This window comes from Sceloporus occidentalis, unplaced genomic scaffold (genome assembly GCF_023333645.1).
Source record: "Sceloporus occidentalis isolate IW3139 unplaced genomic scaffold, rSceOcc1.0.p SCAF_43, whole genome shotgun sequence".
Taxonomy (NCBI): domain Eukaryota; kingdom Metazoa; phylum Chordata; class Lepidosauria; order Squamata; family Phrynosomatidae; genus Sceloporus; species Sceloporus occidentalis.
In genome coordinates this window covers 3,704,967-3,732,643 of record NW_028317023.1, presented here as the reverse complement: position 1 = coordinate 3,732,643, position 27,677 = coordinate 3,704,967, and the positions used below count along the sequence as shown (strand labels likewise).

Sequence of the window (27,677 nt, the reverse complement as noted above, 5' to 3'; positions counted from 1 at the left end):
CACCAAACTATAGCAAGCTATATAAAACATTATATATTGCTCCAAATATAGGGGGGTGGTAGGCTTACCCAGTCAGCAGACTTCAGATCTGGCATCCAAGCCAAAAATCAATACAAAACAAAGATGCAGAGAAAATATTCCAACGCTGTAAAACCGAGATCAAATTCAAATAACTCCACCAAAATCTATACTTAAGCAGACTTTACTGGGTAGCTTGAAACATGGGAGACAATAGACTGGGAATAGAAACGCGTTTCAAGCCTTATGGGCCTTAATCATGGGGTCTATGAATGACAGTGCTGTCATCCATGGACTGTAGTGATAGCCAAGTTGTAGATGTCATCCAGCAGGGGTTGCTCTGTTAGTGGTTGGCACCAGGGCACATTAAAGAGTGTATATGTCTTTAGAATGTGCAGGACTAGATAGCCTTATTAGTAGCTATGACTGATTATTTGATGTTTATAGCACTTCAAGCTGATTTCAATGTTAATTGAAATAATATTATTGTAGGTGGCGGACTCTGTGGACAGGGGAAGTACTGCGGCCGGCGAAGGAAATAACCAACCAGAGAGCTACGAGTAACCTCATCAACTATGGTGCTACTGCATGGTGTGAATGTAAAGCGATCCAAGAATCCCCTCTGTCTATCCTTAACCATATCCCCCAACCCAGCTCTTCTCTATTTCTCTTCTCACTGTAATGTTCATCTTTGAACAGGGGGTCAGCCAGCTAGATGCTAAAGAGGAGCCTGCAGTCTGACACATTTAAAAACATGCATACTTATACATCATATATATATATATATATATATATATATATACATACAGTGGTGCAATGATAGATGTGCAAAGTGTGTGTCTGCGTGTAGGCATACAGACCAAAAACCGCATATAATGGAGTGTACATTGTCTATGTCTATAATTGCACAGTAATAAAAAAGAGTTGTGCATACTTGTATACAGAACAAAGATATAAATACAGATGTTCACAGGTATGGGCATACATGCACTGTATATATGCCTTCAAGGGGCGAGTGGCAAGGTACATTTGCCCTGCCGGCTGGTGAGATTTTAATGGTTTGGGCCACCATGGAAGACCACTTGTCAACTACAGAGCCTGATGTATAGTAAAGTCAGCAGCTACTGCTGCTGCAGAACTTCTTGGGAAGCAGTGATACCTGAAAGCCCTGTTTCTTTAGATGTTTATGAGTAATCATTTTTTCTTTAATGGCGTCTTTCTTGAATAGACAAGTGGTTTTCCAGTGCAGTTTATACATACAAAAGAAACGCGAGGTCTGAAGGTGGCCCAAAATCTGGGCCAGTATGAATATGCCTTTCCCAGCTACAATATTGCCAACCTGCCCCATTAGTATATAAAATATTGAGCGAAGATGTGCTCCCTCCTGACTTGATGTTTCCAGCAGCATAAGCTGCGCTCTGTTTCCCCCCCCCGTCTCTCACCATCACTGCCCCATTAAGTTGTTGTAAGTTATATTTGGAACTCAATCTATTCTGATCCAATAGGCCTGCATCTGTATGGGATCTTTATTCTTTATTATTATTATTGTTATTTTGTATTAATAAAGTGTGTGACTTCTCTCTCTTAGAGGGAGGAGGGCGAGAGAAAAACATATCTGCCTTTTACAATTGCTAAATACGTGGAATCATTTTCTTATTTTTAATCTTGTTTTCATAGTAACAAAATGCAGAGCATTAGTGGGGTTCTCAGCCGTGCTCTGCAGGAGGTGAAGGTATTAAGTCTTTACTACTAGGAGGGCTTGTGACACCCTGTACAGGCCCTCTCGGGGTAAGGGATGAAGTTAGCTGCGGCAGTGAGTAGAGAGAGGAGGCACTGCAAATTTAGCCTTTTTTTAATTATTATTTTTGTGGTGCCGATGAATTTTAACAGATTCTAGATTTTCTAGGCACTGAAGATGTTACACATAACAAAAGCTGTGAGATGTAAGGTAGAGTGCGGTCTCTCCCATTTTCTCTCAGGCCCTCCTCCCGCTCTCTTTTATCTGCATTTCCTCAGTAACCAGAAAGCTGCAGGAAGTTCTTAAGTCTTCCACCCCGCTGTGTCTTAGGGTGTGAGGGGTGTGCGTGATGTGTGGATGTCCTAATTTACTGACCACCCCCTCCTCTCAGTGTATACCCTCTCTTACTGCCTCCAGTTTAAAAATAAAAATAACACTTTTTGTAAAAATAATACTGAAAAAAAGTTATTAAAAGTAATTTTGCTTAAAATAAAATGAATAAAGAAATCTTTTTAAACTATGTATTTGTTGATTCTTTTTTATTCAAATGTATGTTTAAATGGCAAGAAACCTTGGAGAATAAGCCACGTGAGGGAAAGCGGTAGGGAAGTAATATGGTTATTTTTCTGTTGTTGTTAATACAGCTAAAATCTATAAACCTATATTATACATCCCAAAGATATTAAAATTATACAAAAAAAACAAAACGGTCATTTGAGCTGTAAAAGTGGGTTGGAATGGTAAATTAAATCTCCAATGCTGGATATCCTGTATTGCAGTACAAAAACTTTAGGGTTGGAATAAGGAAAGGTATGTTTGGACATATACATATATAATGAATAAGTGAACTGAACAGGAACAAAACATTTGTGTTTATCTACAGCTATTGTGCTATATCTAACATATATGCTGCCCCATCAGTCACCACTATTTCTACTACTGTGCCTGCCTGTGGTCCAATCCACTGCACCAGCATCTTCCTAAGAGCTTCCAAAATGTGAGCTGATCTGTGCTACTTATCCATAACCTCAGCATAGAGTAGGAATAATCTATAACCCTGCTGCCCTTCTGCCCCAGTTCTGCTCATCATTTTACCCCCTGTGCCTACACCGGCTATAGTGGTACTATCCTCCAAATATGCCATCAGGGAAAGAAAGGCATGTTTTGCACTAGTGGCTCTACAGTATCTCATAAAAGTGAGTATACCCCCACATTTTGTATATATTTTATAATATCTTTTCATGTGACATCACTGAAGAAATGACACTCTGCTACAATGTAAAGGGTGCAGCCTGTATAACAGTGTAAATTTGCTGTCCCCCTTGGCAACAAAAGTGAGCACACCCCTAAGTGGAAATGTCTAAATTGGACCCCAATTGGGGCCCCCTTTACCCTCAGCTTCTTTAGCAAGGCAGTGGATCATGCTCTGCTTCAGTATGTCACAGTACACGTTAGCATTCATGGTTCCCTCAATGGACTGTAGTTCCCTAGTGCCTGCAGCACTCATGCAGGCCCAAACCATGACACTCCCACCACCATGCTTTTGTACTCTTCAGCTGGTTGCCGCCACACACACTTGACACCATCTGAACCAAATAAGTTTATCTTGGTCTCATCGGACCACAGGACATGGTTCCAGCAATCCATGTCCTTAGTCTGTTTGTCTTCAGCAAACTGTTTGCAGGCTCTTTTGTGCATCATCTTTAGAAGAGGCTTCTGGGACGACAACCATGCAGACCAATTTGATGCAGTGTGCGGCGTATGGTTTGAGCACCGACAGGCTGACTCCCCACCCCTTCAACCTCTGCAGCAATGCTGGCAGTGCTCATACGTCTATTTCCCAAAGACAACCTCTGGATATGCAGCTGAGCACGTGCACTCAACTTCTTTGGTCGACCATAGCGAGGCCTGTTCTGAGCGGAACCTGTCCTGTAAAACCGGTCCTGTCCACCATGCTGCAGCTCAGTTTCAGGGTCTTGGCAATCTTCTTATAGCCTAGGCCATCTTCATGTAGAGCAACAATTTTTTCAGATCCTCAGAGGGTTCTTTGCCATGAGGTGCCATGTTGAACTTCCAGTAAACAGTATGAGAGAGTGATAACACCAAATTTAACACACCTGCTCCCCATTCACACCTGAGACCTTGTAACACTAACGAGTCACATGACACTGGGGAGGGGAAATGGCTAATTGGGGTGTACTCACTTTTGTTGCCAAGGTTTAGACATTAATGGCTTTGTGTTAAGTGATTTTGAGGGGACAGCAAGTTTACACAGGCTGTACACTCAGTACTTTACATTGTAGCAGTCATTTCTTCAGTGTTGTCACATGAAACTATATAATACATTACAGTCCTGCTGAAGGTGGTGTGACGGGGATGCGGTAGTAGGAAGCAAGGGACTCCAGCAGTTGCCTGAAGGGCTCTCCCTCAAACATGGGGAAGGAACCACCTTCAACAGCTATAAGCTGACCAAGCAGTGTCAGTTTGACTGCTGCTTTGACATACCCCTCAAATGGAAAGCCCCAATGTGTGGATGCCCCTGCCCCACCTGTCTCTGGCAACAGTTCTACTCTTCGAGAAGGTTGATGCCTGAAAAAAGGAAAAACTCCCATAGGTTGTTGGACCCATCAATCACAGCCAGAACACTCAATGACACCACCTGCTTTTTTTTATCTATTTCTATCAGTTATTGATATGTACCCTCCTATACACAGCCCCTCCCACTTTACCTCATCATGGTTTGAATGGCGCCAAAACAGCTCGTAATGGCGGCTACACATGGCAACGAATGTACGAATACTAACGAATTTTCAGCAGTTTTGTCGGAAACTGCCCTCGTTATCGGAGATTCGTACATTGCAGCCAATTGCCGTTAAAACAAGTTTGTACGAATCCACGTGCACAAGTGTAAATTCTAATCAAAAAGGTGAAAATCATAACATCTGATGTAATTTCCCAAAACCTGCACAAAGTATTTCATAAACTAAAAGCTACAAAATGGGAGCAGCCTGAGGAGCTCTTTATATTTACAAGGCATCCATTCATGGGATATCTTTAAATACTTCCCGGGAGAAATATGAGGCCATGTCACTTAGGATTAGCCGCATTGTCCCTGGTACTGGTGCGGTGGCTGCTCAGGGTATGCACCTGCCACACGATTCCGCTTCTGCCCCTCATTTCCTTATTGGAGATGACGTAATGCTGTAGCATGCCCGGCCCTGACGCAGACTGGAATCGCTGTTGGTATTTTGCTGCCGTTGAGTGGCTGTCAGCACCGGGACCGTGTATATGACATAATGCACATCTCGGTGCACGCAGGCTTTCCCAGGGAAATCTGCATGGTTGTCCTTCCTCCCCCTCCCATTCTGCTGTTTAGCATCTGTGGGTAGCCGTGCTTCCCATGCGAGGGGACAGAGGGAGCAGCCACAGCCCTGAGGGTAACGCACAGCACCGGGACACACCGTCCCTGCAGCCTGACACACGCCGTCCCTGGTAGTAGCCGCTCGGGGACCGAGAGACGGGCTGGCACCCCGGTCTGCGGCCTCACACACGTGGGGTGAATGAGGTTAATGCTGCTCTGCTGCACCTGGAGCGAGGAGCACATGGGAGAGGAGGAGGGTGAGTGGCTGCTGGTGATGGTGACACGCTGGCCGTTATTAGTGTTAATATTATAAAAGCTTTACATGACCCCAGGGGTGCTGGTAGCTTTGGGCACCCAGAAGAGGGTTAAACCTGTATGGTGCTGGCGAAGTGCATGGGGGGGGGGCTGGTGTATACACATAGTGGGGTGTGTGATGATGATGATGATGATGATGATGAAGTACATTAGATGCTAGTAATGTGGTGGTTTCTGGTACTGATGCAGTGAATGATGATGTATGCCATGGTACCCAACAAGTGCATTAACCCTTATGGCACTAGATTGATGAGCAGCATCTGGATAATATGGCTGTTGCTCGCAGAGTGTACTCATGGTGATGATGAGCAGTCAGTGGCATGTCTGATGCATCGCATTTTCATAGAGAATCGGTTTGTGGCGGAGCGGATAGTGAAAGGTGCTGCACTGGCTGTGGGTTGTGATAGGTGCAGAAAGTGCTGAGGCTGCGGGTTCTGGTGAATTCGCTGGTGTTAGATGGAGACGCAACCAGGCAAGTGAATGGGGATGATGGACCGTGTGACAGTCGGTATCAGTGAATGGTGAGGCGTGCTGGGGATACTGGTGCAGCGCGTGGTGATGGATGCACTCGGTGAATCCAGTGGTTAGACGCACAGGAGACTGATCCACATGGACAGTGGAAGCTGACATAGTGAACGATAAGAGTTGCTGTGGGTTATAGAAAAGTGTGGCATGAGGGATGCAGTGATTGCTGGTGGGTTAATGGGAATTTGATGGTGACATTCTGAGTATAAGCAATATTAAAGCTCATTTTGTATACAGTACAGTATACAGTACATTATGTGCATATTTAAAATGTAAATCATGGAGGATGCTGCAAGTGATGTTTGGTGCTGGCAGTTTGACGATGGTTGCACATATATGAGAGATTGCAATAGTAAGGGTAGTATAATGTATGGTGACCAATTTCCAGTGTGCCGTTACATAAAGCACTGGTATGTAGTCAAAATTACACGTTGGGTGAGAGGATCAGATGTAGAATATGTTCACGGTGATGCTAAATGGCAGTCGATGCAGTTAACTAGTGAATGCTGGTAGATTTAGTGTGAATGGTGCAGAGCAGGTTTCTCCAGCTGTTGCCCTAATGTGTCCTACAAGAATTATGGCCCCCACTTTTCTGAAAATCCATACAATCTATTGCATTATGTCATACTACCTGTTGGATTACATCATCAGCTGAACAGGCCCTAGTCCCCAGCTGATGATGCTCGGTTGTACCAAACCTGCACCGTGTGACGTACATTTGCTGGTACACTAATATGTTACTTTGTTTCTATCATGGAAAAAGTTTTTTCATGTGATAGAATAGTTACCATAGCAACCACAGATGTCTTACTGGTAAGCTGTGTTTTTATGGTCTTTCAAAGTCCCCAACTCTGAATCTAGTGTGGAATTCTTGTGAATTGCCGCTCAAGAGTTATGTCAGTGAGAACTAATCTGCAGCAGTCATGTTTATCTGCGACACCTTGTCACTTGAATTCCATTTGTCTTTAACAGAAGAAGGGGAGAAAAGGACACAAGGGACCAAGAAACAGAGGCCGGGGCATTGATGTGCAAGAAAAGAAGGCACAGATAGGGGCAAAATAATACCCCCGTAAAGGAAGTAGGGGACAGAGGCACATAGTAGAGGGAGTGGGGGACAGATTCAGTAAAAAAATAAAATAAACAGTAGTGATGTGGAGGTATGGTGATGGCTCTACATTGGTGAAGCTTCACTACAAGGTTGGAAGGCATCGTGCACAGAGGTGGTAGTAATTCTCTCATAAACATATGGTAAACCTACCCTATATTCACTTTTGTTTAATCCCTGAGAAGCTTTACATATTGTTTACATATGTACAAAATATTTCACCCTGAAAAAGACTGAGTCACTTATAACTTGCTCAGTTTTCTGATTTGTACTTCCACTAAGAGGTCCTTCTTTTGACCTTGCTTAAGCCTCTACATGGTAATCAGATAACTTCTTTGGAGACTCCTTTCCAGATTAAACCAGTTTTAGTGCTTTCCTTTGGAATCAAATTTCTCAGTATATCCGAAACAGCATTTCTTTCTTCTGTACCCTTACAATTATGAAAAAAACAATATTCTTCATTACAGAAAGTGTTATCGTTAACTTCAAGGTCATAGACACAAGCAACAGTGTGAGCCTAAGCAAAAGGCAACATGGTCATTTCTCCTTTCCTTTCTTATCCCTGGCCTGCTGTAGTGGATATAATGTGGATGTAGGTACCATGCACAATGTCTTTATACACTGCCTTTAAAAAAAAACAAAACAGGGCAAGAGAGTTATCTGCTGTTTCACACACTTGGGGTTGTACAGATTCAACCAAATCAATGACAGATGATGAAGAATGGATTTGCCCCATAAACCACTCATTATTCAATTGTATAAATGTTGACCCTAGCTTCCTCATTTCTGTCTAGTTGAAGAGCAAACTGGTGTTGAGGGCACTATCAACCAATAGGCGTTATAAACTGATCACATGGGTATAGAAGAGGCAATGGTTACACATAATTTGGTGCTCTAAGTATTTTGCAATACAAACTCCGTAAGAAGTAAATATTAAGTGCATGGCAACTTTTGTATTTACTTAAAATGTGTGTTGCAGGTAAAGATTCCCCCCTTAGGTTAATGTACTCATGCCAGACATTGTTTGCTCAATGATGCTTAGCTCAGTAATAGCTATTTTTAAAGATATTATTAAATCTCAGTGTCTTCTATTTCGTCTGACATTTTGCCTAAGGATTGGACAAAATGCGACGTTCCTCAATTATTTAAAAAGCTATCAAGATTGCCAGCTGGGAAATACAACCTGGCATGTGTGACATCAGTAGAGAGGAGAAAGCCTGATGGTATATTACAAAATGTTGCAGTGGGATAACTCTAAATTATTGCAACCAAAACCTTGAAATTTTAAACCTAGTAAAAATGTTTGAAAAGGAGGGCTGCAATATATAGTGCTGTTTAAAAAAAAAAAAAATAGTAGGCTACAATGTATCAAAAAGCTGCACATGCTGCAATCTAAAGACATTCCAGAACAGATAAGAAACAAAGTCATTGACATCTATCAGTCTGGAAGGGGTTACAAAGTCATGTCTTCCCGCGAACCACAGTGACAGCCATTATCTACAAATGGAGAAAATTTGGAACAGTGGTGAACTTTCTCAGGATTGGCCAGCCTACCAAAATTCCTCCAAGAGCGCATCGACGATCCGTACAGGAGGTCACAAAAGAACCCGGACTAACATGTATAGAACTGCAGGCCTCAGTTAAGGTCAGTGTTTACGGATGCCATCCGAAAATGGCATCGATGGGAGAATTGAAGGCGAAAACCACAGCTGACCAAAAAGAAAACACAGACTTGTCTCACATTTGCCGAAAAACATCTTGATTTCTCCCCAAGACTCTTGGGATAATATTCTGTGGACCCTGCAATGTGATTGAATTAAAACAATCCTGCCAAAAAGAGAGGGGTCCAAAACTCCTCCACAGCGATATAAAAGATTTTGGTTATTGTCGCCAAGTGTGGCAAATCACTTTTTGGTTTTCGGGGGCAGTTACTTTTTCACATGGGTGATGTAGGTGTTGATTAACTCTTTACCTTCGATAAATTTAATGAGCCTTTAAAAGCTGTGTTTTGTGTGGACTCACTTTGTCTTATATTAAAATTAGTTGGGTGATCTGAAACATTTAAACCTGACAAATAAGCAAAAATATAAGAAATCAGGAAGGGGAAAATACTTTTTATACAGCACTGTAGGTGGCAGTTCTATATTGGAGTGTGTGCTATCATTATAGGAGTACTCTGCAATTATAAATATGATACACTTCATTGGTGGATTTTTGTGAATAGCAAAGCTGGTAAATAGCCTAGTCTTCAATGAAAACAAAGTGGTGCTTCCATGCCTCCAGTGCTCTCTGATAAGCGTCTCATATAGAAATAGCGCACAGGGTGAGTTATGTATGAAGACTGAGGGTTTAACCCCTTCGTGACAAAGGCTGATTTTACTTTTTGTACCCTTCGTGACAATGGCCTTTTTAACATTTCTGCGCTGCTTGTGTTTAGCTGTAATTTTCTTCTTTCCCGTTTACTGAACCCACACACATTAGATATTGTTTTTTTCAGGACAAGAAGGGCTTTCTTTAGATGACATTGTTTTGATTGTATCATATTATTTACTACTAACAAAAGTATAAAATATGGTGAAAAATTTAGAAAAAAATGACTTTTAGTTGAAAAATCTTTTACTCATCTATAAAAGGTAATGAAAAAACCTGCTAAATAGATTCTACTATTTGTCCTGAGTTTAGAAATACCCAATGTTTTTATGTTTTTTTGCTTTTTTCTACACATTATGGGGCAATAAGTACAGGTAGCGTTTTGCTATTTCAAAGCCATTTTTTCCAAATCTGGTAATTCTTCCCCCCATGTGCCATTTCGGGTATCTTTGAACCCGGCCAATGCAATTTACCCCATCAAATCATATATTTTTGAAAACTAGACAGCCCAGGGTATTCCAAATGCTAGTATTTTAACTATTTCCATGCACCATATCTACCACCAGTTTTTGTCAAATTTTGTGGTAGTCATTTTTTTGCATTTGTTTTGTCACACACATTTTACTTCAGGTATGAATTAAAAGGTTCTCGTTTATGTCACTATCACAAAACACCCCAATATGTGTTCAGCAACATCTCCTGAGTACAGCGATACCTCACATGAATGATTTTGCCTGGCTGTTTGGGGGCAAAAGGGCCACATTTGGGGCATGCGCATTTTTCAATGTTGAACTTTGGCATTTGGGGATCCACTGCCTATGCCCTATTTGGTACATCTTTGAGTCGGGCCATTTCAGTGTGACCAATAAACCCATATATTTTTGAAAACTGGACACCCCAGGGTATTTCAAATGCTAGTATTTTAACTCTTTCCATGCACCATATCTACCACCAGTCTTTGTCAAACTTTGTGGTAGTCATTTTTTTGCATTTGGTTTTCCACACACATTTTACTTCAGGTATGAATTAAAAAGTTCTCGTATATGTCACTATCACAAAACACCCCAATATGTGTTCAGCAACATCTCCTGAGTACAGCGATACCTCACATGAATGATTTTGCCTGGCCGTTTGGGGGCAAAAGGGCCATTTTTCAATGTTGAACTTTGGCATTTGGGGATCCACTGCCCATGCCCTATTTGGTACATCTTTGAGCCGGGCCATTTCAGTGTGCCCAACAAAACCATATATTTTTCAAAACTAGACACCACAGGGTATTTTAAATGCTGGTATTTTAACTCTTTGCATGCACACATTTTACCACCAGCATGTTTTCAGAGTTTGCAGTAGTATTTTTGTGTGTGTATTTTTCCCACACACACCTACTTTATGTATGACTTTACAGCTCCTGGTATATGCCACTGTCACACGACACCCCATAATGTGTTCAGCAACATCTCCTGAGTGCAGTGATATCCCACATGCATGGGTGTGTCATTTTTGTGGGAACTAAAAGGCCACATTTGGTACGTGTGCATTTTTCTAATTGGAAATTAGGTGTGTGGCCATCCTTCCCCCGGTGTTAATTGGGACGTTGTTGAATCTGGCTAATTCAATTTACCCCATCAAATCATACCTTTTTTAAAAGTAGACACCCCACGGGCATTTAATATGCCAGTATTTTAACTCTTTCCATGCAAGAATTGTTTTAAGCTAATATGCTAATTTTAGGACTTGCTCACAAAAATATATTTTTTATATATATATATTTTTTTTTTGTCTTTTTAAAAAAAATATTTTAACATTTTTTTTCAACTTGGAGGTTCCCCTGATAGTGACATCAGTGGGAAATGATTTTTACATTTTACTAGTTTTTTACTATTTTTTTTCTAATTATTATTAATTTTATTTTATTTTTTAATTTATTTTTACTAATCACACTGTGATTAGAAAGCTGGGTTCCATTGACTTGCATGGTGAATGCAGTACCTGTATTCAACCTGCAAGTGGAGCCAAATTTCTCTAGATGGTCTGGACCATCTAGCGAACTTTTAAAATTTGTTGGTTTCTGTTACAGGGCAGCGGCCATCTTGCTTGATGGCGAAGATCATCGGCAGCTGCGGCTGTGACCGCTCTCCGGAGCGGTCACAGCCCATTGAAAGGTAAGTGTTTGGTGTCGCTGGATGCCTCCTGATCGAGGCATTCCAGCGGCACCATTTAAGTTTAGGAGGCGATCGTCGATCGCCTCCTAAACGCTTTTAAAACGGGCGTCCGCCGCCATACAAAGTATGGCAGATGTTGACGCCCCGTGGAGGGGCCAGAGATGGCCCCTTCGTTCCGATCGCGGCGTTGCTGAATGCCTCGAGGTCGAGGCATTCAGCAACGTTTTTTGGGTGCAGAAAGCGAAAACAGATCGCTTTCTGCACCCGTTTAAAGACGTGCCGGTCCTGGCACGTCAATTGTCGTAAAGCACATGCTTTTCCGTGTCGTGCCAGGACCGGCAATTGTCGTTAAGGGGTTAAATAACCAGTTGTGTCATCAGCATGAATGCTGCATTGGATACTGTGAGGAGTGTACACACGAGTTGGGTAAACAAATTACATTAAGACACTCTTATGCATCATCGTAAAATATTCTCTGTTACGCAGAGGGATTTTTTAATAGTATGCGCTAATATGTGAACTGTACATTCAACAGAAGTGGCGATTGCGGATAATGTGGATAACTTTCTGCACTCTCTTTAGTAGTAAACATACGTAGCTGTAATAATTTTAATATACTTATTGTATTTTAGTTGCCACTTGATGGATTTCTATTTCCGTTTTTTCGCTTTGTAACACATTTATTCTTGCATTTTAAATTCCAAACGTGATGCTTTCCATATATCTGTCCGCATCCCTACGTTAATTAATTTTTTTCTGCAGAGAAATAACATTTACCTGTGTTTTTGGACCGACACTCTAACACGACACACTAACTACACGGTTGAGTGTGTGAATGAACTTTGTTCTATACTTGTTTACAAAAGTGTGTGAATGAACTTTGTTCATATAATCTTGTTTACAAATGGATCCGATTGCATGTTCTCTAATTTTACTGGCGCTCGTCTTATATTACCAATTAATCTGTTCTGTTTATTCATCGCATTCCCATCCATTGCATTTGGTGGTAAGTGATCTGGACATTTAACTACAGGAAGCATAGGTACTCATGTTCCAGACTACACACAGAACTGCCCGTTCTTGAACAGTAAACCTCCAGGATTATCTTTCTTTACTGACGTGCAGAAAGCTGATATTATTATAGAAGGAGCAACAGCTTTTATATCGTGAGTAGAAGAAAAGTTGTAGCTGGTGGTGGTATATCTACATGATGATGAATTATTAGTTTTGTTATTTAGTGGTCGTAAAGTGCATCTTAACGTATAGATGACGTACAAAGAAAGGGTATATTAATAGATGGTGTATCCTTTGAAGCAAGTTGTTAAAATTGCGGTACCCAAGGATGAAATGGATAGCTACGAGTAGAAGTAGGGTGTTGAGGTATGTAACTGTGCATGTAGTGGCTACTGGGAATGTATGTTTTAATGGCAGGATAATGGTGAAGGGGTAGTTCCCATAATGATGTGTCTGCTGGGTGCTGATTAATGACTTAGTTGTAGGTTTAGTGTATACTGACAAAGGTGATAAATATATAGAGATGTAGTGCTAACGCAGCAAATACAAAGAACAGCGGAAGATGCAGCTTATCGCAGTGAATAGGGCAGATACAGGGGGTACTAATAGGTGCTGCGAGTGCTTACGCAGTGAACAATGATAAAATACAGTGCACGCCATCCATCTAGCCAGCCTAGACATTTATAATACAGTTTTAAATGACGGTCTATTTTTAAATGTGGAAGTTCTGAGGTTTGCTTTAATGGATGTTATAGATTAGTATGTGAGAGATTGCTAAATGATCCTATCCTTGTGGTATAAGGTTATCTACTGGCATTGTTGGTTGGGTCTAGGTGTTTGTGGATGAACTTGGTGCCCTTTAACTATGCTGCTTAAGGATTATAGGAATATAGATGGGTCAGGAGGTCGTGAATGGTGGGTGGCTGGAGCTTCATTCACACTGTACCTTTATATAGTTGTGGCTTACGATAACTGGCCGGGGCTTCTGTTGATACGGTTTGGCTAGATGGCTGAATACAACAAATTAATTAAATTCATTTATTTGAAACATTGTCCTTCATCATCCATATTGTTATACTAAATTACTTACTGCTTTATGTACTTTATCACCTGCGTACCTTGTACTTCAGTCACTCTGTTGAAGTTGTCTGCAGGTGATTTTGTGCTATAAACAATGTATTAGGGATCTCTTACTCTCTTAGGCTCCCTCTTTGTCCATTAGCAGAGGACATTACACACCCAAGGGATCAGTAAACCTTGCTCTAGATGGACCTTCATAAAATATAGTGAATTTAAACAGTTTAAACCATATCTCTCCTGTCAACTCTCCCTTTAGTGAATAGACCCAATGTTTCTTTTGGCTTCTAATTCCAGTAAATCAGTAAATGTGTTTTCCTCCACTGACTTCATGCTCACCTTTGATATTATTCTTTATTAAAAAACTTGATTCTCCCTATTTATTCATAGCGTCACTGCACCAGCTTGACACAGGAATCCAGACTCCAGTATTTTTTTCCCCTTATGCTTATATATTTGCTGCGTTGTACATAAGACATGTGACTATAAGGTATCTAAGTGAAATTGGGAGTCTTCTCACATCTGCTGTGACCTGTTGAATGGTGAATAATAAAATACCGGTGATAATCCAACTCTACCTCAAGAATCATCGCAAAACACTTCTTTGCACTAGTCATAGTCCACTCTGAGCATTAGGTACATTAGTTGACTTACCTTGCAGTTCCACCAAAACATTGGTCCAATAATAGCATGCTTGAGATAAGCTCCTCTGATCCTGGCCAACCCAACAAAAACCAGTGTGTACTTAGTGCAGCAGAAATATCAGCATCTTTGTGCAATTCATCTGGTGGTTGATTTGCTGAGTTGTTTCTGGACTGACCTGATTTAGCTGCCTTGGCAAACAAATGACAAAGGCCGTACTAAATAGTATTACATGTTTTGAGCATTGTGGCTTGTTTGCAGCAACCTACCCCACCCACTTGGAATAAGATATTCCATATTTTGACATTTTAGGTAATGCTCATAACATCATACCAGATCAGCAAGACACTGTCCAACGTTTATTGAAACTTCCATAAACCCTTTTACCAGCGCATATCAAGCTAAATTTCGGCTGGGGAAATAGCAACCTCACACATCAAAAGAAGCATCGGGGATGGAGGTCACTTTTCATATAAAAAATCTGTTTCAAGCAACTTGATAGTCAGTGATATGCCCTCAACTATTTGCTCCTTTTGTTAACCAGCTTTATTTGTTTCCTTTTAGGTAATGAACTGCCAGTATGCGCCAGTTGTGGACAGAGTATTTATGACGGGTGCTACCTTCAGGCTTTGGCAGCTGATTGGCACTCAGACTGCTTCCGGTGGGTCTATATCATTTTTTTGTTACTGACTGATAGAAACATGAAACCATTGTTTTATATGATTCCTTATGGAGCAGCACTAAGATCACATCAATTTCACGCAGTGCTAATTTCAGGGTTTATGTGATGTCGGGGACAGAGCTTCACCTCTTTAATTCGACCATTCAAATTGGTTTCATTGGTTTATGAGAGTTAAAAGATGTATAGTCAAATACCGGAAAGCCCATTAGCCACTTGCCGCCCCCCCCCCCCACAGTAACCAAGGTACACACTGGCAAACATTCTCATTCTAACACACATACACATTCATATTAACACACACTATAACTAGGCTATATGTTGTGTATCTTTAATATTTCTTGTTACAAAAGTTACAGTGGGTAAAGGTGATGGAAAACCCTTCCACTAAAATTAAGGGGGTAGTAGAAGTATTATTAAACACTCATATACAGACACCAGACAAGCCAGAAGTGCTGCCACAACCATAGGGGATTCTGGTAGGCGCATGCAAATAAATATTGTTGACCTTATTTGCATGCGCCTACCCAGAATCCCTTGTCTTAGAAATGTTAAAGAAATTCAGAGAAGGGAAGATACATGTAGGGCTGCGTAAATTTTATATAAATAAAAGATAATAATGAATTTGTGCATTATTATAATGAATTTCTTAGTAGCGGTATAGAAAAATTTTAATAAACTAAACATCAGTTTCTCCTAGTTCTTCTTTAAAGCGCATACGTCGCTTCTCAAAATGCTCCTTACAGTGTTTACAGATTAAATTAAGCAATTTCCAAGTAAATCACGGTAAATCACTTCCTGTATTCTTTATCTGTACAATTGCTCTTCTCCTTTGGCAGAAGCCTATTGGTTCTGGTAGCTTTGAAAGGGGGAATGGTGAAAATGTTCGGTGAGTTAAGTGTGGGAGATAATTTGGCTTTAGCCACTGAACTTCACTTTAAGGTTACAGTTTCTCTTTCAAATCAAATTTATTTAGAAAAAGAAAAGCGTAGGTAGTTTAAATAAATTGATTTATATGATGAGGTTTCCCTGATGCCCTTCTTTTAGAAAGAATACCAGAGTTGAAAAGCTTGCCCATAAACCCCCTGGTATCTGGGTTTAAGGTTTAATAACACAGGGATCATTCAGAAAAAATTCAGATCACCAAGAAACGGATGCTGCTTTATTTCCATGCGGCCATTTCTTGATCGGGGTGGCACCACCAGCTTTTGTGCTCTTTTACAGGTGGGCATTGCGAGTCTGTGTGGATATACTCCTAAACATTTGTCTGTACCAGTTGGTGCAGGACATGCTAGCCTCATTGGAAAGCTTAAGATCCTAGAGCCCAGGAAGGGAAAACTGTTTTCCAGATACGTGTAAGGTGCTGCCCTGGGATATTTCAGAAAGGATCCAGCTCTCCTTGTTTTCAGCCAGGAAGGGGCTGCCTATCCCCTAATGGGGATGCAGCCTTGGTTGATAGCGCTTTACAAATGTGTATATGCTGTGCTTTTTGTTTTTGTAACACACATAAATTCTTTTATATATAATTATTTAAATGTGTAGTGCATATCTCATGCGTACATGTTCTATTAAGCATTGTGCTCCTACTATTACTCATTAGCATCTCAGTATGGTCTGTGTGAACAAAAGGCTGGTAAATATGGAGCAATCCCCATAGACACAAATACTGTATTCCAGCTGACAGCTCCACAGCGGGGATGTTCGTTATAAATATTTGCAAATGTTGGAAGTTACGCATACATCACGGGTTTGGTACGTATGGTATATATGGGCTGATTCAGAAAGGTACTACAAGCACACGATTGGCACAACTAAAATCACACATGTGCTATAATCATACCTGGGAAATCCCCGGGTTTGACCCGGAGATTGCTGGGTGAAGCACTGCTTCTACGGTTCTCCAGGTTAAGACCCAAATCCTCCGGGTAGCAGGAGCAGGGTCTTGACACGCCCTGCTCCCCACCCATTTTCCACTGCCGTCAGCCGGAACGCCCACTGACGTCAGCGGGAACTCCCGCCGACGTCAGTGGGCAGTCCTGGCTGCGTCGCTCAAGGGAAGGCTCCGGGTAGCTGGAGCCTGTAAGTTCCCAGGTATGGCTATAATAATATTTATGAATGGAAATAAGTCTTATATAAATATGTGTTGTGGATGCAATATTGCCAATAGAAATAAGTCATGGCCTACCGGTGCTCATTTGAATGCTGGCTGAGGGTTGTGTGACTTGTAGTTCATCAAGCAGCTACGCCTGACGCTGAGTTCTCCTTTCATAGCAAATTGCTGTTGCTATTTTTTGTTCTCGTATATGATACCGATATGAAGTGCGATTGTAGGCGAGGGTATGTAGCAGTTTGCGGAAACATCGTTCTGTTAATTGCTTTAAACGACATTGAGTGCAGATAGCCAGAATCAAGCAACCTGTGAGAGTGAAACCGGCTCAGCGGAAGCTGTGGATGTTCTGATGAGTGTGTGTTAGGTGGGGGTGTTGTGTCTGCTGGTAAAACAGCTGTGTGTACAGAACTTCCTGTTCCTCTATATAACTCACAAGCGGGGAGGCTGGGGAAACACAACGGGATAGGCAGAGAGGTCAGGCAGCTGTGAGAAAGGACTTTGTAGGAAATGGAGCAAAACCAGCAGGCTCAGAAAAGACAGTAAGTAGGATGCACGTCGGGAACTGCTCGGTTGTTGGCATAGAGAATAGAATGCTAGCTCTTGTGTCAGGATTAATATGAAATCATTGAACAGTTTTTCATTTTTATGAGATGTGCAATATTTTTATGTGTCACATTGCATTAGTAATTCTTGTACAGCACAGGACTTGCTCATCTGGGTTATTTTTAGGAAAATTTGTATTAATACTATTTAATTTACTACATTCTTAGAATTGCTTAATGAATACAGGACGAAAACCAATGATTGTAAAATCCACTTGTCCTTGTTAAAACCAGCTAACGTTAACCTCCTCCCGTGCAATGTGCCTCAGAGTCAAATGTCTTTAAATGGGTTAATTCATAGTTGTATTTTTTTTAGAAGCCTGAATAACTTCCCTTCTGTATTCTTGTGTTACCCTTTGGCATTTATGCTAACAGAGCTTATCAGTTTGGCTAATCATGATTTTATGCTCATTTAACTAAGCATTACACAGAAGCTATAGATACCGATTAAATCAGTTGTAAACGGTAAGCTAAGTGCTGGGTTTATAGGCTAACACTTAGTAAGCACTGCGTAAATTGTTGGCGCTAAATAATTTAATATTTTCTCAAGTTTCCTCCATGATCATTGAGCACCGGCTTTGGAGGAGATACATAGTGGTCACACTGGGCTCAGAAGGTCTACTCCTACGTAGCCGCATCCTGGGTGCAGCAAAGGAATGATTTGGAGTTGGTTGTGAGACTGTTAGTGTATTTCCTATGTACCCATCAATTATTATGACCTTGGAGGTAACCGGTAGAATGGATACATTGGATAAATGAAATTGCTCATATTTGTTTAATCTGTTTTTAAGGAGGCATCCAGCAGTAGATCCACATTTCTCCAAACACTTCTGTCTCAAAAAGTGAGGCTTTTCTGCTCCCTAATTAAAAAAAAAATATCATTATCAATGTAAATACCTGCGTGTGTTCTTGAATAAATTATATCAAAATTAGATAGACCGTGTAGGATTAATTGTCTTACTTCATTCCATGACCCCAAGACCTGGTTCAGGCATGTCCAAAGTCCGGCCCGCGTTCCGGACTGATAAGGCCCCACAGATAAGTTGCCCAAGTATAGATCTTACGGCCCCCAAGTGAGTCCCCAAGCGCCGCTCAGGACTCCTGGGATCTCTCGCCGTAGGACTTGACATCATCAGCCGGCGCAGGGAGAAGGAAAGCCCAAATCTCGCGAGATCTCGGACTTCGTGAGGTTTGGGCTTTCCTTCTCCCTGCGCCTCCACACACAGCCACAAGGGCGACCATTAAGGGCTATTGCAGAAGAAAAAAAACTTCTGCCTACCAAACACCTTGACAACACACTGACAGGCAGACAGGGCTGTACACTCAGGATACACGTATAAAGCAGACAAGGGAGCATATAGTAATTTGTGGTAGCAAGCTGTCATACCCTTCATTAACCCCTGACTGTCCGTGACTGTGCTATAATTCCATTATCTGATGACCTAGTCTATGTGCTGCAGTCCAGATCTCCGTCTCACCCTTTACGTTATTGCAGGCAAGTTTTTTTCAATTGAGATGAATACATTGTAAAATCTCAGTTAATGTCAGTTGGTCTAAATCAGTTATATATTTGAACACATGTATACTTGGTGTTATGTTCCTGTTCACATTTTTTGAATTTAAAAGTTAACAGACAACCTTTATTACTTTGTGTAATGTACTTTACAATGTCCCTGACATATTTCAGCTTCCTGTTTTTTTTTAATATTAAAGGCAGAGTGATTTAACACCTGTTTAGATTTGTCATCCAAGTCACAAAATGAAAAGTATGCCGTTTTCAATAAACTTTGCATAAAATAGTTAATTTCATTTTAATGGTTCAAAGAATGTCAGGCAAAATGGTCGGCCCTCGCACTTCGCTTCATCAAATCTGGCACTCTTCGAAAAAAATTTGGATGTGCCTGACCTGGTTTCATGTTCAGTGCACTTTGGAGTCCATTTTGCATGTACTCCAATGTATTTTGCTGTGTGCAAATAGGTACACATACTCCTTAGTTATTTGAGTCAAATTAGATTTGGCTTATTTTCCTCCTCCACTGTCTTCCTCTAATGAAAGCAGGAAGCATACCTAAGTATGCTTCCTATGTATCGTAGCACTTCCTCTAAGGTCAAAGGAAGTAGTAACAGGCAATTGCATGAATGCTTTCTGCCAGCCATGATACATTCATTCTTTTAGTGAAGTTGTGACTTAGGATGGCTGTCATCTTTACAGTACTATCTGTCTGAGGCTTCCATGCAGTGTGATTATGTGGGCAGTTTTATCAGTTCATGGGAATTTCTGTTTGTTTCCATAGGATATGAGTCAGGGTCACACAACGCTTTCTTTGTCTACTGCTGATTATAAGGAACTCTGTTTGCACAACTTTTGGAACATTATTACATACCAGATAAGTGTTTAGATCATCTAGGAACATGGTCAATAGTGAAATATTAATTTATAAGCAACAACTGCATGGGAACCAATATAGAATCCCCTGGAGAAATACAGAGAGTTGCCACCTCTTATTAATGCTGTTCATGCATGCACGGTTCTTCTATGTGATGGAGGGGGAACGAGCGTATGACATGGAGAGAAAATCAGTATCAGACAGGTTGCAGAGGACAGGAAAACAATCTTCCATTGTTTGCATTCAATTTCAGTGGCACATCTTTAAAATGTTATTAATGTAAACAATTTACTTTGCAAACATGAGATTAGCCCTGTCATATAGAAGTTAGTGGGTGATAACTTTGCCTTGTAAATTAAAATGTAATTTATTCATTGAAATGGTCAAATTAGCTATGCATAGGGGAAAATATATTGACAGAATATAGAACATAAAAATATTGAATTTGGGGGCACATAAGAACCATTTGGCCTATCTAGTCTGCCTGTTTTTACCTGCTTTATAAACTCAAACCTTTGTCTGGTCTTCAGGATAGCCATGTACTTATCCCATGGATGTTTAATTAAATTCCCCTACAGTGTTAACTTCTACTGGGATGCTGTTCCACTTCCCCCATCTACCCCCCCCCCCGTAAAGTTTCTTATCCTCCTCGACCTACAACGCACTGGTCACCATTCGAGAAGGATTGCATTGTAGATCTGTGTACCCCATTGTGAATTATTGCTGTTCGGAAGTGTATGAGATGTCAATCCCTATTACAAATAAGTGATAAAAGTCAATCTGCACGTCTGCCCCTTCCTTAAAGCAAAATGACCTAGATTGTTATAGTATCACAAGGTCACTGCTGGGACTCATTGTCTTCCTGCATGAGTATAGTGAGTATAGTGAAGCACTTTTACCCCTGGAGTCGGCAAACTGCTTCAGAGAGCTGCCTTTCTCTGTGCTTCTGTTCGTCTTTTCATACGTGACTTTGATCTCCGACTGTGGATATATTTTCCGCACTTCTGTAGGATGATTCTTTGCTGGAAAGTGTATTGTTCATGATCGCTGTAAAAAGGAAGACGTGTTCCAAGGTAGTCTAGTCTCAAGTTTGAACCTACACACAAGTATCTGGTGAACGTTATGGAAAGCGTATCCTGCGCTGGAATCCCTGCCACTCCATAGGATGAGGTTATTTAAAAGGATTTAAACTAAGTAAGTTACCTGTGATTGCAAGTTGTCTTCCGCTTTAGTATATCACTTAGGAGGATCTGTCAATAAAATTATTAAACTTATCGGGGTGCAAGTAGAAAGTATATGCTGTCTTCCAGCGGAGGACACCCCAGTATCCCAGGGAGTCCCTGAACAATGAATGCATGTATAACAACTTTTATATGTATTCATCGAAGCTGCAAAAAACTTAGGGTGAAGATTGAGCTCCCCACTTCTTCTGTCCACGTTTTATGCCACTGCTTGAAGAAAAGGGGACCTTTTAGCTATCGTATTAATTAAAGTATATATGATGGCTGAAGTGTCAGCTATTTAGGACACAGGGGAAAGTAAAGAATGTCATGATATTCTGCTTCCTCCACACTCCTGATAATAGGAAATGCAGTATAAATTATGTCTCACTCCGAACAAGTATTAAAGGAGGCTGTAATGATCTTTTTATTCTTCTCTTATGCCTTCCTTTCAAAGAAAGGAAGGCATAATGCTCTCGTCCTTCTGATTACTGCTGCCTGTTTCCTGGCAGGCAATTACTGCTGGGTATGGAGCGCATGCACAGAAGACAATTCACATACACAGGCATCGGGGAGCACAAGTTTTCCTTTAGTAAGAGCCTTCAGAAATGAACCCTATGGCACGCTTGCCTGCAAACTAGAGCAGGGCAAAGAGACTTAACATTAAAAGATGTATTTTAAATAATTACATTTTTAAGAAAATGTATTTAGAAAGAAACGTTTCAGAGGTTGCCATGTAAAGGTTGTTGAATATAGTTAAAAAGTGATGTAGAGGTTTCTGTATATTAAAATATGTAATATATACATACATTTTTTTTACATCCGGGGGAAGCCATCTTTACGTCCTTCCTATTAAGCTCATCTCTCATTTTGTGAAAGGTGATTGGTTGCAGGAGGGTTAAAAAGAGAATTTTTGGAAGGGGCTACTTCAGCCCAGTTTATAGAGGCGACATTTTGAGATATACTTAGGACTGTGATTGATTTTAAAAACAGGATGAATGAACTCTCAGATTTGAAGTTTGCTCAGTTTTGTCCTTTAATAAAGTAACACACCCTACCTCATTGTTATACATGAGAAAGCTCTTTTTTTATTGTGACCACAAATTACTGCTTACTTTGCATGTTTGTCTGGAGGCTTCAGTGTTTTTCTTGCCAACGTTCTACAGGGCATCAAACATTCATGAAGTAACCCCAAGGTCAGTGATGAAGGGGGAGTGAATGGGTCACAGCGCAATCATCCAGTAAGATTGAGCATTTATGGATTTCAGTTGGTGGCAATTGTTTCCAGCTGGTCCTTTGTTCCCTCCACCCCCACCGTGGGATGTAAACAGAGGCAGAAGCTCGGTGCCCATCATATCCTGCCCTCCGTAACAAGATCCAGGGCATGAACATTGTTAATTGTTGAAACAAATCTCGGCTTAGCTAGTTGTGAAGGCCAAAGAGAAGTGCAAGTTGCAGCTGAGAGTTACGTTATAATGGAACCAGAACCATCAAAGCCTCAGCATGAAGCTGCAGCCTCCCCAAGCTGTTCCTTGGTTCCCACTAGCGTGGCTCCTGCTGTGAACAGCTTATGCAAAGTGAGCAGGAAAAAACGTAGAGAAAGTTCACAGCAAATCAAGGAGTTAAGAGACCTGCCTGTATTCGAAATGCTTCTGACTTACTTCTAGGTCTCACTTCACATAAACCATAAAGTTGCCCGGGATCATAGTATACAAATTAATTATCCTTTTATGTTACATTTTCTAAATTTTTTTTGTGCAAAATATATATTAATAATAATACATTTTGCTCATGCTATGTGTGGTCATGGCATATGTATTAACCCTAAGAGCGCTGGTGGTTGGCAAAGAAAGGGCTTTGTAGTGTAGTGGAGGAGGCTGCTGAGCTGAACCTTTAAGTCACTTATTACTCCTGGGAAATTCCTTTCGATTATTTACTTATTACTCTAAAATATCTGAAATAAGGCAATGAATATCCGTACAAATGACAAAAAGAATGCAAGTGTTGGCTTTACATGTAAAGTTGTTATTTTTTTAACTCTTTAGAATCGCCTTCAATATACAGAGACACGAGGCGATTCATGTGAGTTTCCCTTATCTTTTGCTAGTGAGCGGATATTTTCTAGAGTTTTCCCATTGAGAATTGAGTTATTTAAAGTGACACTGCAACAACCCATGGGCAGAACTAATCCATCTTTATTCAAGCATCACATGGGGGAATAGTAAAATCTTTTTCCAAAATACTTCGGTATGCCTCCATAGGGATATCTTTTACTATTCTTAGCTGATTAATGCTGTTTTTTTCCAATCACAAAATTCCACTGAATTTTACGTAATAAACCAGAAGGATATATTTTTTAAGAATATATTTTTTTTTTATATAATATATAAAGCTGTTACATATACTCCCATAAGGAAACATTAAGATGACAGTTTGATCTCTGGAAAGAGGAGAGCCTTAGGGGGTTTCTTCCCAAGAAGACTATGGCAGGGATTAGGATTGTCCTGGGAGTTGTTAAATGGAGCAGTAAGTATACTGCTCACAGGGTTTGGCAGTACATCATTTGTCATTGCATTCATCTTGATTATGAAGTGTGCCGGAAATTATCTTCATCAGTCTTAATGGCCCTCCACGCCAGCAAGTACAGGTGGATCTGTCCAAAAAAGTCAGCCAACAATCAATGTGGCGCAACGGTAACTTGGTAACCTGAACTATTGCTGGTCCCAGAGGATGGGAACTGAAAGTGCCTGCCATATGGGAAATGGAGAGAGCCCAGCAAATCCATACATTACACACAATTTCCTGTAACTCTCTGAGTGCCAAAGGGGTAAAATCACACATGAGTAGGTAACATCTGACTCGTTACTAGTGTTTCACAACTGCATTGTGGCTTCAGCCATACAGCGCCACACACATCTTAGATTCTAAAATGTATACAAATATATACATATAGATAAGTATACTGAAAACGGTACGATTCTCCTTACTGACTAGCCTGTGAAAAAAAGTTTGTTTCTTTCAATTTTCATTTTGGCAAATGTCTAAATAAGGCAATCAACGCATGTGTCTAAAATAAAAATAATAAAAAAAATATATATATACCGGTGTGTGTGTGTGTGTATATATATATGTATGTGTATATAATATATATATATATGTCACTTAGACTGCATCATACTCTGTATAGAATGTATCACATTTGAGTTGTTGTCATTTGTACTTATATATGTTAGTGACAAGTACTTTATCACCAAGTGTGTTTGTATATATATATGTAATTAGATACATCATCTGCAGTGAGACATACAGGCTGTGGATTGAATTCCAGCCAGCATGTCATACAGAACACTCCTGCAGGCTGCAGTGTTGTGGGATTCCAGGGTTATTCATGGTTGGCCATCGGTTTTCTTTCACAAACCAGGACAATAGGATGACACAGCTGTCTCTTAAAGGTACAGTGCACACCATTTGCGTGTTCTAAATTAACCAGTTCCTTATCCGAGAATACAAAAAAGCACTACTGTATAAAGCAATACTTATTTTCTATGCAGTTAATCATTAATTTCCCTGTCAAACCCATAATGTGTATTTTTTTTATTATTATTATTCTCTTAACGTTTGCTAAAATACATACTGTGCTGTGTGGAGCCCTGGCATGCTCGTTTTAATTTAAATTTTTATACGTTGGTTGTAAGACAGGCCACTCAAATCGACTATAGCCTTTAGCAAATATCTGGCAAAGTGCCCTTTCTCTGGTGATTGAATTCATTATGCCCTATTAAATTAACTATTTCTTGCAAATTGCTGTGTTCAGACATATGTTTCAGTCATGCTAATCTATTTGCATGATGTGGACACCTATATTTTTAATGTAAGGAGACTGGAGATACTCGGCTGTTTGCATTTTTTTTTTTTTTTTTAAACGTTCTCTTATCTTTTCTGTACGTCTTCTGCATTAGTGAACTTTTTTATGTTTTTGTTAGCTCTGGCTATTATTAGCGGGGTGGAATATCATTTTTACTGTTCAAAAATGACTTGGGAAGGAAAATGTTAAATGATGTTAAATAAATAAATCTATATGTAATTCACGTTCACAACCACTGTAGACTAACCACAGGAAACGAGCCATATGACTATGAATGCTGGTGTGACTGGACGTTTGCTGACTGTGGGAAGGGGAGATTAATTGCTTGTCCATACAGGGACAGGCAACACTGCATACCTTCCCATTGTCTGTATTTTGGTACCCAGATCACAGCATCCCTTATTCTATGTATTCTATGTATGAATGTCTCCCAATACTCTGCAGCAGTGACAATTGCAGTAATCTAAGTGGTGCAATATTTGTTGGATTGGCACTTTTCTACCTTTCTTATTAGCATTTCTTAGCATGTCTACTACTACCTTGTCCTTGACAATGCCAGCATTCCGTTCATGAGTTGTATTGAGTAGCCAGCTAGTTTGTGTGAGTTTCCCTGACTTCACTATACATTATGAAGGGCAAACCCAATTAACTTGTGATGCAAGAAGAGCATATTTCTGCATATTGCATACAATGTGTTATACAGGGCCAGAGAAGCTCACCGAGTGGACATTTGGTAACTTCCACCTCTCCTGCAAACTCCCTGACATACTGATTAAAACTCCAACCTTAGATACTTTCTTTGCCCTTGTTATGTGTGTTCTATACGATTCTGTTTGGTGACCATGTTGGAGAGATTTAGAGCATGTTACTAGCCATGATGTTCTTTACCTTTGGGCTGCAAGTTGCCGACCTCTCCCGGTATAATAAGACCTTTCAAAAATTTAGCATTCTTGAGCAATGTGGTTGATATTTAAAAATCCATGCAAGTCAAGGTCCGTGGCAGAGTTTGTAGTGATATATCTAGGATTGCTGGCCGGTGAGGTCATCGCTAAAAATATATATCCCTACCACCCAATAAGCAGGAAGCTAGTTTCTGACGCACGTCTCTTTACAGACGTAAGCATTTATTTTCATTATCAAAAGGAGTATAATCAATATTTGATGCATATACGACGTATAAGCTGCCCAAGGGCAAATGTTATTAAGTAAACTGTAGCGTGCATCTTTTTCACTGAGCTGAAGAGGGACAGGAACAATATGAACCAGGTTATAGGGTATGAAAAGGAAGGTCAGAAAGGTATCAGGACCAACTAAACAATCTCAATGATTTAGTTCAGTGGGGGAATGTATACGTGCATGGGATAGAAATAAGGCTATGAATGTTTCCAGGTTTGAAATGGTAACGCATTGTCAACTGAGTGACTTCTTTCTCTCTGGAACTATAAGGACCAAACAATTGTCACTGAACTTGACTGTCTTTACTTCCATGGAACTCATTTCCATCAGTGGCATTGGAAAGATTGCATACACTGGGGTTTATTGACTAAACAGTGAGTTGTGTCTTGCTGTCATGGGTCAACCCAGCAAGTACATGTGGAGACAAGTTTGCTCCGCGAAGTTAAAGAGTGAGCTTTTGCTTCCGGCAGTAACTCTTCTTTTTAGTGTAGCTGTGTATAATGTTACTCTACAATAGTTTCACTTCTACTTTACAGAAATGAGAAAGAAAGTAATATTGTGAGGTTACATATCCTGCTGTACAATTACACCGCACACCTTGCGGGAAGTAGGCGATTTTGCAAGCAACTATGCAGCTGTCCCAGTCCGAGTTTCAGGCTGACGCAGGTTGAAATGCATATTGTCTAGTTTTACCTACTGTGCAGGACAGACCTGCCTGTGTTTCAACATTTTATGTCAGGACGTTACATTGTCCCACGCTGAAATTGCCTGGGGCATTATTCCCTGGTTACAGGATTGGGTTTGATGTTGGTAACACAGACTGGTGCTGCTGACTCTTCTTCTACTTCATGGTACTAGAGCTTCCCAGCTGGTGATTTTATACAGTGGTATGTTAAGTAATGTTATACTGGGGTATATAACACCTTTACAAGTAATTGTTTTCATAAGGACCTTTAATAATAATACATAATGGATGTAGCCATGTCCGTCCAAGAGAAGATATGGATATGGAGTCTTTACTTGAATGTAATAACTTATTGAACTATCACAGAAAAATATGTCCCATGAGCTTTTAGGACCTCTAAGGTCTTTTCTTCAAATGGAATGACCAAATTTTATTGAAGGCTCCGTAAGGCGTGTCATTAGAACAACTTGGGTGCCGCCGTCACTGCAGTAGAATATTTATTGGTTTGAATTTGACTCTGACCTGTTGGTATTGTTCATATTGTAAGTTCCTGTGGGAACAGGGACCTTCATTCCTCTTGTATCTGTTTTGTCAATTGCTGTATTGTACTTTTCGTTGTCTGTAAC

The 27,677-nt window shown here is 40.5% G+C and overlaps 1 protein-coding gene across 1 annotated transcript in view; it reads left to right on the top strand.

Moving 5' to 3' along the window:
• Window positions 1-5,316: 5,316 nt before the first annotated feature.
• LOC149289717 (LIM domain kinase 1) overlaps window positions 5,317-27,677 on the top strand; it is a 35,059-nt gene continuing 12,698 nt past the window's right edge. The window contains exons 1-2 of the mRNA XM_089490296.1: window positions 5,317-5,374; window positions 14,892-14,988. Coding sequence (XP_089346422.1) covers window positions 5,317-5,374; window positions 14,892-14,988 — 155 coding nt within the window. The remainder of the gene's footprint in view (window positions 5,375-14,891; window positions 14,989-27,677) is intronic.